At 38.1% G+C, this 14230-nt stretch overlaps 3 protein-coding genes across 5 annotated transcripts; all 3 read right to left on the bottom strand.

Annotated features, from left to right (window-relative positions):
• Positions 1–40: 40 nt before the first annotated feature.
• Positions 41–1050, bottom strand: LOC138937005 (nuclear nucleic acid-binding protein C1D). The gene is made up of 2 exons (XM_070302852.1): positions 517–1050; positions 41–442 (listed from the first exon to the last, which is right to left on the bottom strand). Exons 1-2 carry the CDS (start codon positions 731–733, stop codon positions 222–224), a joined length of 438 nt encoding a protein of 145 aa, XP_070158953.1. The 5' UTR covers positions 734–1050; the 3' UTR covers positions 41–221.
• Positions 1051–1471: 421 nt separating this feature from the next.
• On the bottom strand, positions 1472–13746 carry LOC138936979 (frizzled-4-like). Of its 2 annotated transcripts, XM_070302801.1 has the most exons (9): positions 13413–13490; positions 12378–12526; positions 11567–12301; positions 10998–11323; positions 10567–10810; positions 10204–10450; positions 9741–9978; positions 4778–4965; positions 1472–3035 (listed from the first exon to the last, which is right to left on the bottom strand). In XM_070302801.1, the coding sequence occupies exons 4-9, from the start codon at positions 11192–11194 to the stop codon at positions 2230–2232; spliced, it is 1920 nt and encodes a 639-aa protein (XP_070158902.1). In that variant the 5' UTR covers positions 11195–11323; positions 11567–12301; positions 12378–12526; positions 13413–13490; the 3' UTR covers positions 1472–2229. The 2 variants fall into 2 exon arrangements, with proteins under 2 accessions (XP_070158902.1, XP_070158901.1); XM_070302800.1 differs by lacking the exon at positions 13413–13490 and adding an exon at positions 13635–13746 and having other exon boundaries at positions 11567–12526.
• Positions 12642–14167, bottom strand: LOC138936980 (V-type proton ATPase subunit D-like). Of its 2 annotated transcripts, none has more exons than XM_070302803.1 (2): positions 13660–14167; positions 12642–13529 (listed from the first exon to the last, which is right to left on the bottom strand). In XM_070302803.1, the coding sequence occupies exons 1-2, from the start codon at positions 14047–14049 to the stop codon at positions 13203–13205; spliced, it is 717 nt and encodes a 238-aa protein (XP_070158904.1). In that variant the 5' UTR covers positions 14050–14167; the 3' UTR covers positions 12642–13202. The 2 variants fall into 2 exon arrangements, with proteins under 2 accessions (XP_070158904.1, XP_070158905.1); XM_070302804.1 differs by having other exon boundaries at positions 12642–13526.
• Positions 14168–14230: the final 63 nt, after the last annotated feature.

Raw genomic sequence — 14230 nt, 5'->3', positions numbered from 1 at the left:
AATATATATATATATATATATATATATATGTATATGTATGTGTGTGTAGTATGAATAAGATATTAATTATAATAATTATAATAACAAAATGAATAAGATAAAATATTAATTATAAAGACAACATTTTTCAAGCTTCGTATAAAATGGCACATTGAGAGATAATGTTTACATTTCATATTCCACAAATATATAATGTATAAAAATTGTAACAAAATTTACATTTATGTAGGTAACGAATCTTCAGAATTTTCAATTTTCTTCTCTGTGTTTTCAGATTTTTTTTTCTTCAATTCCCATAAACTGTTTTTCACAAGTCTGTTGGCAACGTCCTTGTTGATGCGTGGCATAAGTGTGTTTCTGTCATGGATTTGCTTCGCTCGTATCATCGCTTTCTTTAGTCTTTCATTCTCCGATCTGATTCGATGCTTCGACGGATCAATTCCTGCAAAATCTAATGGTCAATGCTAACGTAAATCCGATACATTCCTCATGCTTTAAAAATTAATTTTTGAGCACCTTTAGCTCGTAAGTACATCCAAAATAGACTGTTAAGACTATAAGATAACATCAAATTATGTTTAATCTTATTGACGTTGGACAATTTTTCGTATAGCGAAGGATCGCTAACTACCGATTCCACTACATCCTGAACTTTGAAGGCTGCTTCGCTGAATTGCTGCAGCCTAGCGATTATATTTGCGTCGTGTGAAAGTTCCTCAAAATCAGGGTCCATGTCTCCTCCGCGAATTTACTAACAGAAAATATGCAAGTCTTTCTTTTTACGAATGATATTATTTATCAAAAGATGCTTTTTTTTTTCTTTTACATCAAGATTATGATTACACATAACCTCGAATTTTATAATCTCCGTCTATTTCTACTATAATGGATATAACTATAATTTTTTTTCTTTTCTCTTTTCGATATAAGTATCCGTATCTTTTAAAACACAACACCACTATTTCTTTAAATCATTTAAAAACAATTAATCAAGTCTTTTTGATACACTCATACGACTTTCGTGTACTCGCGCAATAATGTTCCCTTTTTAGCGCATGCGCAACGTAATAGTAACTAGGGCTGTGTTCTAAAATTCACTGCAAGTACTGAAAAACTATAGTTTACGTGACGTGTATTATAGATTTCCAATACTGACTGTGAATTTTGGAATATGATCTAGATATTCATATTTTATGCGCTTAAAATGGCAATAATAATTTAACAATTTGTCGATAATCTAGAAACAACTCGGACGAGTTGACAGAGATAATCTTACAATAAATAATATTGCAACATAGTACAATATTTAAAAAATGATGTTATTACAATATTGAATTGATAAATTTTATTTTTGGATTCTCTGTTTAATAAATAGTCATAGCGCACATTGTGCTGCCTGGAATTAAGTTATAAGGAGAAAAAATATGTATAAACTTTTTAAATATTTATATTACATATTGTATTAGCAATCAATCTGAATAATACCATCTGAATATTACATCAAATCGTTTGTTTATTTTCAAAATTTTTTTTCTCGCGAAAATAATTTTTGAGAAAAAAGAAGAGTAAACTATTAATATAACGAAGTAAACTTTGTACATGTAATAGAATTAATTTTTCTAACAATGGATTAAAAAGATCGCACCGTGTCGAAAATTATACATCACAGAATTAAAGTGCGATCTATCTATGTGATGTATTATACGAGATTTATTCGTCATGCTTTATACATATACATATACGTTTACATGATCACGATTGCACGTGTAGGAAACCGAATTGAACGCATTCTTCTCCGACTGCTATTCTGCTTTTAAATTTAGCACCCACCGTTCTCTCGCCTCCACGAATATTATAATAAATAAATTCAATGGCGTATTTATTACAGTAATATAATAATGTAAATTGCATTTTCCAATAAATCTCTAAAATTGCGATGAAAATTCTTCCATCACACAGTTCTATTTTAAATCGAGAAAGAGAAACGTCATTAAATTTGTTACGTGATAAACGTGGAATGAACAGAATACATCAATGAAAAATTATGAAATGAACAATACGATAAAAATAACTTAAATTAGAACGGATGACTTTACGCATGCACGTAAGAAATTGGCAGACAAAGGATACATTACGCTCGTATCGCTTTTATGTGTTATAGGCTAAATACATGACGTGTTTAAGGCACTTTGTGACAAACAACGAAGTACGCGTAATTGCGATTGTTATTCAAACTTGCGTCTCGCTGCCAGAATGATGTTTTCGATGTTTCCGATACTTTTTGTAGTTTCTATGAGGCATTTGCGAATTCGCTATTGCGTGTTGATGTAACAAGGGATGCTGCGACGGCGTCAAATGACTGAGATGATGAATCTGGTGAGGTACGGGACTAGCGGTACCAGCGCTGTAACAATGCACGACAGGTACCGGATGACATTTGTGCGGCGGTTGTTTGCAGTGCGACAATTTACGGCATACGCTCGTTACTTCCGGCCACCAGATCCACGCGGAAGCCATCACGCCGGCACCAAGAGTCAGCACCAGCCGCAATATGAAGAACTGCAACACGGGTCGAGCGGGCACACGCGGCGCCGTGGACGGTTCCGGTGCTCGGAGCCACATCTCTCTACCCCACCATTCGTAAAAAGTTGTACTGACGAGGCAGATTATCAGAACGGCGTAAAGACAGCCGAATATGCCAACGCGGATCAACAGCTGCTTCTGTCGTCGATGAATCTCGGCCGGGGACGATTTACCGGACGTCTCGCGCTGCTGACGCATCAGCGGATTCGTATGGGACGTCGTTAATGCTGTTAAAACTGCTGTCGTCATCGTAGATGCTGCAGCCGCCGCCGTCACCGCTGACGATGATGATGCCGATGCCGACGTCAGCGTCACCGTTGGACGTTGTGGCAGTGTAAATGACGCTAAACCCACCAACAGAAACGTTATGCCGAAGGATAGATAAACGAATTGCGGAGCTAGTACTAATACGAGTAGAGAGTGCGTATTCTGCTGGCCAACGAAGCAACTTGCTGCAACAGAAAAAGAATATCTTGTGACGCAAACCATTTTTCAAAACATTTGTATTTGTACTTGGATGTGTGACATGTGTATAGTATTGTCTCATTTTAAGAGAAAGAACCGTTTTTCGTTTATGAAAACGGAGCCATTTACCTTTCATAAACTGTTATAAATGTTCTCAGAATGAGAATAACACTCTTGAAGTTTTACGCATTGTTAGAAAAAATGGTCAATACCGTTATAAATAACCGAATATAAATAAGATCTACAGTTTAATATATCTAAGTGTACTAGAGTTTTTTTCAAAAAATAATTTCAGAAATCTAATCTACGAAATGAAGACCGAAGAGTGATGATCTCTGATTAAAATCTCTTGTGTATGCGAAGTTTCGAGTTTTAAAGTAGCCTCTTGGTCCTATCGGCGGGCAGTGACAAGTTGCAGAGCAAGTTTGAAGGTATTTGCATTGAATGTCGCCTGCTAGGAAAAGGAGAGAGAGACAGAGAAAGGATCTCGACTAACCGGGTTTGTTCCTTTATGCGCGGATGGCTTGGCAACTTTCTCGAAATTTGCCGTCAGCAAATTTACTTGATTTAACACACGAGAGCATGTAGATCCCGCAGCGAATATCACACCGACGTGTTTCGGATGATACCCTCGAATATTCGTAGATATCATGCATCTATGCGTGTATCGTTGTAAAAAAATATCTAGATATTTGCATGTCTAAAATACTTATCGTATGAAAACATTCTCTGATACATCTTGCAATAGAAATTTGGATATCTGTAAACTAACGTATTAACGAAAACACGCGAGAGAAGAATTTCATTCTTGTGCCTCTCACATGCCGAAAAAAATTTTATTTCGCAACAAAGAATGTGCAGCGGAATCCTGACATACTGACGAGTGGAGCGCGTCGCTGACATTCCTTCCGCAATCCACGAATTAACCGCGGTTCGACCCAATTTTATTTCCCTCCCTACAAGTGAAAGATAGTTAAAGTACGATAGAAAATATCAAATACTAAAAAAATTGTGCGTAAAATTTTAATAAATGTAGAATATTTAGAGAGAGAAAAATGCTACTTTCTAATATAATTAATATTAATTTACTATATATTTACTTATATATGTTATGATCTGCACAATTTTTCCTGCATATTCAAGAATAAATATAATGATTATAAAAGTAATTGAAGGTTGAGTAGGTATTGCTATGTTGCATACTGGTCGTTTAATTCAAAGATGCTAATCTTGCTGGTCTCGCCTTTGAGCAAAACTTATCGAGAACATAAACACGAGAGAGCGGCACGTATTAGCATAAAATAGCTGGACCTGAAGCTCGAATTAAGATAAATGGAGAAAATCTGACAAGGATATATATAAAGATAGATGTGGAGAGAGATGAGTCAAGATAAAAATAAAAAATTATCAGAAACTGACAAGAATTTGCGTTGATGAATCGAGTTGAATCCTGCGAGGATCCAACTACGCCAATGGCGCAACCTCATAAAACAAACGGTATAACGAGGCGTGGCCGTAAAATCCTCCGGGCAGTCTTCTTAGAGGCTGATCAACGAGCTATTGGCGAATGCTAGGTTCTATACGAGCTCGATAATTTGTTAAATTATAAGAGGATGAACGAAAGCAACGGAAAAGATAAAAGCTTGAAAAAAGAAAAATTTGATTGATCTATCATTTTGTAGCATCTTCGATCTTACAGAATAGAATTAGAAGATATAATAATATCTACCGGTCAACTCGTCGGCATCGACATCTCTTGTAACCAGTACAGCAATTGTGTGCGTAGCGGGCAAGCCCCAAGCCAAGACGGCGGTGATGGTTGAGAATCCTTGTCCTAAACTATCCTCCTTGCAGTTGCCGGTCGTCTTCGTCCATTTTCTGGCCATTATGCACCACCACGCGCATATCACGACCCACCTGCGATTGAAATCGTATCGGATAACACAGAGAAATTTCGAATTATTTGCAGAAACGATTCGTCAAATTGTTCTATAGTTCCGAAAGTTAAAATATGGAATATATCAAAAAGCTAGATAAAAGGATAAAAAAAGAATTGCAAAGAGAGAGAAAATTTTTGTGGACGGATGCAAACTTCTCCAGACGCTTCTTCGAGTCGATTATACGGTCCTGCGAGTGAACTTACTACAGTTTTCACCATAATAAAAGAAAAAAGAAAACAAGAGAGGTTGAGAAAGGGATGCGGTAGAATAAGCACGAGAGCAAGATGGAATGACGCGAGGCAGTCGAGTGAGCGAGTGTTTGCGCCTCGTTTGACCTGTTCGCGCTGCTTTTCGATCTTGTCGAAGACTCGCGTGATTAATTAGTCGGCTTTTCACCGCAACTGCTCTTTCTCCCTCTCTTTTTTTCTCGACAGACTGGTTGCTGGAAGAAACGGATTATAACCGGTACGGCGCAGTTGCACGTGCATGTATACGACACTATGTGCGAGGAGAAGAGGCACTCCTTCTGTCTCACACGCGACCTGCACACATCGCTGAATCATTGTTCATATCAGCCTCTGAAAAGGTTTTCAGCGAATAAATAAATAATTCGTTTCTCTCAAGGATTTTTATCGCAAATTTCTACGCATATAAAATAAAACTCTCGTAATATAATCTATCGTCATTATTAAAATAATAAAGTTGATGAAAGCTTAAGATATAGTATGTAGTTAGCAGTAAGCATTCAGAATTTGTTAACCACAACAATCGACAGGATATTAATAAATTTAGTTAAAATATATAAAATATGATTATATATATATATATTATATATAAATTAAAATTTTTATTTATTTATAGGAAATATATTATCTTAATTTTTTAGATTTTTTCTCGTCTGAGATACCGAAAACCAGTATTTTGTAAGGCAAGTCAACCTTCTCGAGTGTTTGCGGCAGCTAGTATTTACCGAGTGGGCAACGGTAGCTGTGTCTCTTCGCGCGGATCTACAACATTTACAGATTCACTAACAGGTAGTTGGTCTCACACCTTCATGATATATCTGAAAATGTTATAATGTGGTTAGCCTTTCTTAATAAATATATTTTTAACTAATGCTAATTTTTTCTTTCTTATAAAGAATAATTGCTTTCTTATAAAGAATACAAGAAACGAGAAATGCTTTGAGCGTTAAGTTTAATGTATTTATCAGAGGAAATTCCTCGTAATGAAAATAACCAAGAAGCCGTGAAACTATGAATTAGACGGGATTAGTGGTTCGGCAGAGATTCAGTAATCCCTTTTTAAGTTATCGCGTTGAAAAAGCAAAAACTCGCCCGACGAATTCCGGTCGTGCAGTGATGGATGAAGTGATGCGATGCGCGACTTTTTACATTTGTGGAATTGTTGATAAAAAAAGAAAGAAAGAAGGAATGATTAACACTTTGCGAAGTGCGATCGCATTGTAAACTACAATGCATATCGAAACGAATACAAATTGAGCGACTGAGAAATTTGCTTAATAGAAAAGAGGCTGTGTGTGTGTGTGAATACGCATAGAGACAGACAGACAGAAGATATGTATAAGGACAAAAAGAAATGAAATTGCTTTGCATTTCTCTCGCCTTCAGCGACATCGATCCGCACTGGCACGGTTAATGCGATTGCTAGGAATAACGAGCTTAATCTCATCAGAGTACGCGTAATAAGACCGATTAGTCGTGGCACGAGTATACCTCTTTCCCTTCTCGTAATCGTTGGTACGCACGGTTGGGTGGTCGACCACTCGCACAGTTTCCGTGCAACTCGGACTCTCTGAGCCAAACGATGGAAGGAAAAGAGGAGAGAGACTACCTAACGACTCGCTAACTAACAAAACAAACAAGAGGTAGCTAGTACCCCTCTCATCTCATCTCGCTGATTATATACCCCGCGGGGACCTCTATACACGACGGTACCTCCCCTCGCATTCCTCCCCGTTTTCACCCTTTTTTCTCTCTCTCTTTCTCTCCCTCGTCGATTCACTTCGTTTTTTTTTTCATGATGAATTCGAAAAAATTGAGCGTCGCAGTGTCGATGCATCGCATGAAAGAGAGGCATAATACGATAGGCATAAATTTGCGTGCATATTTATGCACGCAAATTTATGCCTATCGTAAGGTCCATGTGACGGGATTGACTCGCGTGAGCGATTACGAAAGATTCTTGAATCTCTTTGATGATAATAAAGAACCGCTTTCCGAGCTCTTTGTATAAACCTAACAATAGAATGAAAATAAGTTCAATCAGTCGTTAAAATTACAAAATACTTTTTACAATACTATACTTACTCTCTTCAAACTACATTATTATTCTGATTAAAAATTCTAACTGATTCAAAAAAATCTTTCGAGTGTCACGTTCTCACAATTGATATAATTTATTCTATCTTATTATTCTATAATATTTATATATTCTAATGTATCAACATCATGTTTATATTATAAACGGTGGACGAAACTCTCCCTCGAATTTCAGGATTCGCCAGCGGCTTGTTATCGGGGCTTCGACGGCTCCACCATTCTCGCGGAACTCTTATCTCGGATAAATTATCGAGAAATTCTCGGATCCGGGTCCTTAAGCTTTAAGGCCCGGCTGGGTATTGAGAGAAAGATGATGGATCAGCTCTTTCCTCGAGCCCCTCTTTCGACTTATCCTTTTTCCCCTCGTTCCTGAGACGGCCGTCAAACTGTTGGGGTATCGGGGAAAGGAAGGAGGGGGGAAGAACGAAGAAGGGAGAGAAAAGAGAGAAACGGAAACGAAACTGCCGGACTACCTACTACCATGAAGCCCGTACAATCCTCTTTGTCAATGGCGTAGCAACATCAATTACTGGTTTGATTCTTTGAAGATAAAAGGATCTAACGAAAACCGTAGAACGTCTTTTACATATTAACAATTTTAGAATCGCGATTTATTAAAAAATCTATATAAATCTGTATGTGCATCGACTTTTCAAAAAAAATATAAATATAAATATATCGCACACACATAGAAATAAAATTATACAGAAATAATTCATAATTTGCTAATGCATGAATTATTGGTTCTAATATAGAAGCGGAGTTTACATAGATCGAGTTACGTTTCTATTCTCTAGCAAATGACTATGATTTCGATCTTGAATTCGTCGCTTTTCACATAAACTTGACATATGTTATGAAAGACTAATGCAAAAGAGGGTAACAGAAAGCGAGATAGGATAATGGCAAGGGTTGCAAGGTCCTACGGGTCCATAGGTTCGTGGCTTCATGTCCGTAGGGCGCGATGTTTATCGGCTCTTTCGATGTAAATTATGACCTATACGACCAGTTTGCTACACTACAGCTACACAAAAGTATTCGGATCCAGGGCCGGATCTCTTTATGATAGATGTTAACTGTATCGTATCGATTCATTCATCCTTTCAAACATAAGAATTGTAAAGCGAAAAGTGTACAATTTTAAAAATTGAAAAATGCGAAACTATGTATATGGATTCGACGTTGACAAAACTTGTAAAAGAAAATCTCCAAAATATTAAGATTTATATACAGAATTTTTTATGCTTAAATATTCACATAAATTCGAGGATTTATATACGAGACGATCGAATTTCGCAAAACTCATTTGCATACACAATCTCAACCACAAATTGCATCCACGCATTGTGAATCATCTTTTGCTCTTTGCTTGGTCCGAGAAGCATCGCTTTGTTCACCTCCCACCCCATCTCCCGTTTCTCTCGCACTATCTTTCTCTCTCTCTCTCTCTCTCTCTTGTTCTGCTTTTCTTACGCTTTCTTTCTTCGTCTCAAAGCAGCTTGCTTTCTCTAAGATGGAATGCCATTGACTCCATGCATATCTGGCAACAAGGTTCCTCTCGACCCACCTTATATATCGGGTGATCCCGATTTATTTCGAAAATCGAAAGCTATACGAACGTAAGAAAACTGGAAGAGACAAAGATTCTATGAGGTATATAAAGCGAAGAATTTAAAAATCACAAGTGCCAATAATACATAGATATAATGAAAAACCGACGATTCGATGAAAACGTAAACAATCAAGGAATAATTGTTTGCAAAGCTTCTTTTTTCACAGCACAAATACTCGAATTTTAAAAACTTTTTTCGCATTATAAAATTTTATCATCTTTAAGTCAAAAATACATCAAAAATATATCGTGTTAAAAAATATATTTCCTGTAAAATATATTGAGATCTTTATCGATATAAATCTAACGAGGCAGAAATCTATTTTACATAACGCGATAGTAATGAATTATCGTAGCAAATACGGGCGGACAGACGATTTTTTACCACCCGTTAGACGAGTTAAGATGAGTCTCTCAGCATAAACGGGATGAGATGGGATGGGACGAGATGGGAGTCAGAGGCTCGTTAGCGGCACGAGGGGAGTCAACACTGTTGCCAGATTGTTATCCCTACCTCGGATGATGCAGTCTCGCCGCAGCGAGGCGAGAATGCAACAAGGCGGTCAGAAACAACCGACAACTTCGAAACGCGTTATACGGGTATCCTTCAGTTCTCACATCTGTGTAATTAAAATCGAGCAATAGCAAAGTCTGCCAAAATTCCTTCTTCGTAAAAAAAATAAATAAATACATCTTGCGTTATTTATAGATACAATAAATTGAAACATTTCAAGATAATTGTTATTCAAAAATAGTTTATAATTACTTGTTATTTCAAAAAATGTAAAATGAACTTACCAAACAATTGCAGCATTTCCAAAGTAATAGAGTAATAGAAAAACGACAGCGCAGTAAGGATTAGCTAAACCGTCTTGCGTAAGGTACTGTTGTTGCTGTTGGGCCAGGACAATTTGCTCCTGCGGATGCAGTGGAATCGCAGGCGTGCAGGCGACGTTCAGCCGACCAGCGGCTAGTCGGATCACATAACCGATTGCAACTATTGCATGGCAGATCGTCAAGAAGACTATTGCACGTTCTGCAAACGGACGTTATTTTTATTATATAAAAAATAATAGTAAATCAAATCTTCAATCCGATAGCCTTGGAAAAGCGACATTCGAAGAATCGATACCACAAATAGCATTACTCGAAGCTTTTAAAGATCACGAAGTTAAAAAACTTAGAATTCAAGCATCACAATAAAGAACAATAACTTGTCCTTTAACGTGGAAATGTTTTAATTTCAGAAAGAAAATCTTACCTGCGATAGTAGTCAGTACAGGTTGTTTACGCGGCTTTAGAAGTATGAAGATAGCTATCACGACGGAGACGAGGCATACCGTCGTGAATACAGCCATCCAGGCCTCTGTAAGCCCCTTGTCCTTTTGAGACCATAGAATGTCGGCGTCGCAAGCGGCGGCGCATCTTCCAGAGCGATTCAGGAAGATGTATAATCCAGATTTAGCATACCAGGAACAGCCCCAGGGTCCATTGCTAGCACTCATCGCCTAAATAGACGAACAAGAATGATATTTACATACAGAGAATAGCTGGATGGAATTCCCAAATGATAATTTTGTATACGAGTATGTACATAATCGACTGAATATATATCGCTAAATACCTGGATAGGATTAGCTGGTCCAGGTTCGCCCGGTCCTTCCATGCACATGTGTTGATGATTGTTTTCTGGTGGAAACTTGGAGCAATTTAATGCAGCAGGCCAAGGAAAGCCGAATCCCTGAAGTACCGGAAAGCAACGGGCTCGTACTTGCTCGCATAGACCTCGGCAAGGTCCGATGGGTGCGGGGACCTTTTCGGTGCACATTGGTGCATATACCGAGCACAGAAATAGATGCAATTGCGCGCTGCAATAAGTTACATATATTACTGCTCTTGTATAGATAGTTGCAATATCGTTAATATTTATTTTTTTATTTCTTTTTGACATTTAATTGCTTTTGCACGCGAAAAACTTTTGACGTTACGTTTAGATTTATCTACTATAAGATGCTTACATTGTTACTAGAATAACATGTAAAAAAGCGCATTTACCTGCATCCATATTGAATAAGCGGGCTAAACGTCTGTAAAGTAAAATCAGCGTCGCCTTGGATCTCGTGACCGACTAGATTCGGCATGACAGTGACGTTGTAACCGAGACCGCGACACATCTCGATTCTGATCGGCTCGCAGGCGCCGTGCGCGCACCATATTGCACGCACTAATGTCAACAACAAGATCCAACGCATTTTCCGTTCTTAAAATTACAATCGTAAGGGCTACTTTAAACTTTGCGCCGTATATTCCATCCACCGCCGATCGATCGACATACCGAGGTATCGGTCGTGCATCGTGTAGATGTCAAAATTTGAGACACTCTGAAAAAGCATAAAACAAAATACAAAATAAGAAAGAGAAAATTTACAATTTATAAATATAATGTTTAATGAAATTCCGTTTTACAAGTGCTAAAATGAAATTTGGAATTTAACAAAAAAGAATTTACATGATGCGTAAAAATTTAGTATAAAAATGTATCGAGAAAGAAATGTAACTTAAAAAGACATGAAATTTGAATTGAAAAGCTGAAATTTAATTAAGAGACATACGGAGAGACGTGCCTTTTAAATTAATGAAGATGTAACTCTGCCCTCTTCATTGAATCGGAACTTCTTCCTTTTCTTAATTATAGTCCTGTCACAGCTCCATTTAAAGAGCTGTCAAATCCGAGCTTGACTTAACAAGTAGTTTAATTAACTTGTTTGTGGATTATACGAGATTAATTGGCTTCTTTCTCCAGTGCGGATTCGACCTTGGATTCAACTTAATCAAGATTCAACGACCGGACAACCAGATCTTTCGACGCGATAACTTAATTTCACTCTGTCCTTCGCGATATAAATTACACTCGACATATATAATTTGTTTTTTTATACTATCAACCTATATAATCATACTAATATATTAAATAATAAACATTCGTTTTAATCGCTTCGAAATAGATTTTGTTGCTTTCTTTCCAGAAACGGTACAGTTTGCGGATTACTTGCGTGAACGCCAGCGTGCATGTGTCTATGCACGGACGGACGCGTGCACACACACGCACGCAGATGGTCGAAATAATAAAATTAGTTACAATTCAACGTGACACGTGACAAGGCGCACGTTTCGACGCGTTCAAAACGAGTGCGGGAGCGCAACTTCGCCTCGAGCGCAGTGAATCACAAAGACGGACGCTGCATAATCGGCCACGTTCCTCGGTAAAAACATCGCATGTTGTCTCCTTCAAATGCACACCATTGACAATCGCGGAAGACGATCGCGCGTGCTATGATAATCTCACGGGCGAATCATCCCTCGAATGATAATTAATCAGACTGACTTGCAAGCAAGACTTCCTCGTCGAAGGTTTCCGTACGACTAAACGCTTACCCACGATCCACGATCGCGCCCGTCTGGTTATCCCCTCCTTCTTTGTTTGTTTCTTTACAGGGTCTTCTGGTTTCTCCCGCCCGCCAGGATTTCCGTCCCGCTTGCGTACACGTCTGTCCGTATAGCGATCGAATCGATCTATTCGATCACTTCTCGTTTCATATGCAACACAGATTTAATATTTTACATATATATGTATCTAATAGCAAATATGTATAAAATTATATATATATATATATATATATATATATAATTTATGGCAAGAGTTACACTTAAGAAAATCTGTATAATTGAACGAATACACATGTCAAAAATAATAAAGAAATTTGTTCTCAAAGATAAATTATATCGGTCGTGAGATATCTTGATTTAGCGTAAAAATCAGGTGCAAAATGTCTGACAAGACAGTTGAAATTTAGGAAAAAATTTCTCTCTCGTTTTGGCAGCTGCTACATCTATGAGATCCGTCTACGGGGCAAGGAGGCAAGGAAGAGGAACAGTTTCATGTTCTCATTATCATATTCCGATGTTTGGCAGCAGTTAGGCTGGTTTTATGGGCTGTATTTTCTTGGTATAATTGGGCCCGCAGCGCGCTCGAATCCCCCTCCGATTTTCGTTTCCCATCTTGTTCCGTCATCGCGCTTCCTCCTCGGTTGTCTGGCGCGCTTCGGTATTTATTGCAGGGTGGCCATATCCCCCTTTTCTTTCTCTGAGTAGTAGTTGAGAAATTTATTAGACAATGTAAACAATAACACGTGCGGATTCTTTTCCTCCTAAAAATTCAAACGTGCGTTCTCGTGGCAGAATCTTGTTTTTCTAATAGCGTTAAAAAAGGAGATCCACGTCCGTATCATCGAATATACCCGCATCTTGAATCGGATTGTAAGAAAATTTGCCGTTATGTCGTTTTATCTTCAACTCTTGTATCTTCTTAATGCGATAGAATTCTTCTCGCTCGTATTCGTCGAGTTCGGTGACGATATACGCAAGAGTCCGTTCTAATCGCGGTATAATAATGTAGTGCAGAGCATTTACGCGACGATTAGTCGCCTTGATTACCCTGTCGAGCATCTGGAAATTGTGCTGCAACGACGCCAATTCGATCAGCAGATCGATAGCCTTTCCATAATTCTTCTTTAATTTAGCAACCTGCTGGCGTATTAAATACTATGCTAGTATATTAATCTTCGGTTATAGAGTTAACGATAAAATTAAAAATTGATTACATCGTCTTATCGTAAAGCGTTTGTGTCTTACCATATGACGTATATACGATAATTACTTGTTGGCCACCTCTGGCTAATCCGGTGAATTCGAAAGGATCGTCACCGCTGCGGTAGGGCTCGTAGATCTTCAATCGAACTCCGCCCATGATCTCCTGTCTGCATTGAATCCTGGTTCTCGCTTTATCAACCGTCTCCAGGACCAACCCGTTTACGCCACCTGTCACATAATTCACTTCGGCTAAGGAAAAAGCCGCGATCTTCATGACTTCGCCGAGTTGCGATTTATTTTCGAATAATCGCGACAGAATCTCGCGAAATCGGATTAAGAGACCGTCGACCTTTTTCGCGAGCAAATCGCGACTTCTACGTGCGCAAACCAAGCGACACTTCACATTCGTATACGAACTGGACGTCGGAAATACCGCCAGTCTGTCTACAATTTCCATGATCGTTTACCGCGAGATTACAGATATGTGAAGATAGACTCTGGCTGCAAATATTTGTCCTAAGAAAGAGATAGAAAACTGCGGGTCGTTTTCATTTGTTTCCTTTACATTGGTAAAGAATAGAAAGATATTCCTTCGTCTCTTTACCGTATTAAATGTAACTAGATAAATAAGAATACAG

Source organism: Polyergus mexicanus, unplaced genomic scaffold (genome assembly GCF_030449975.1).
Source record: "Polyergus mexicanus isolate NDT 795.1 unplaced genomic scaffold, iyPolMexi1.0 SCAF_10, whole genome shotgun sequence".
NCBI lineage: Eukaryota > Metazoa > Arthropoda > Insecta > Hymenoptera > Formicidae > Polyergus > Polyergus mexicanus.
This window is presented reverse-complemented; position numbering and strand designations above follow the sequence as displayed.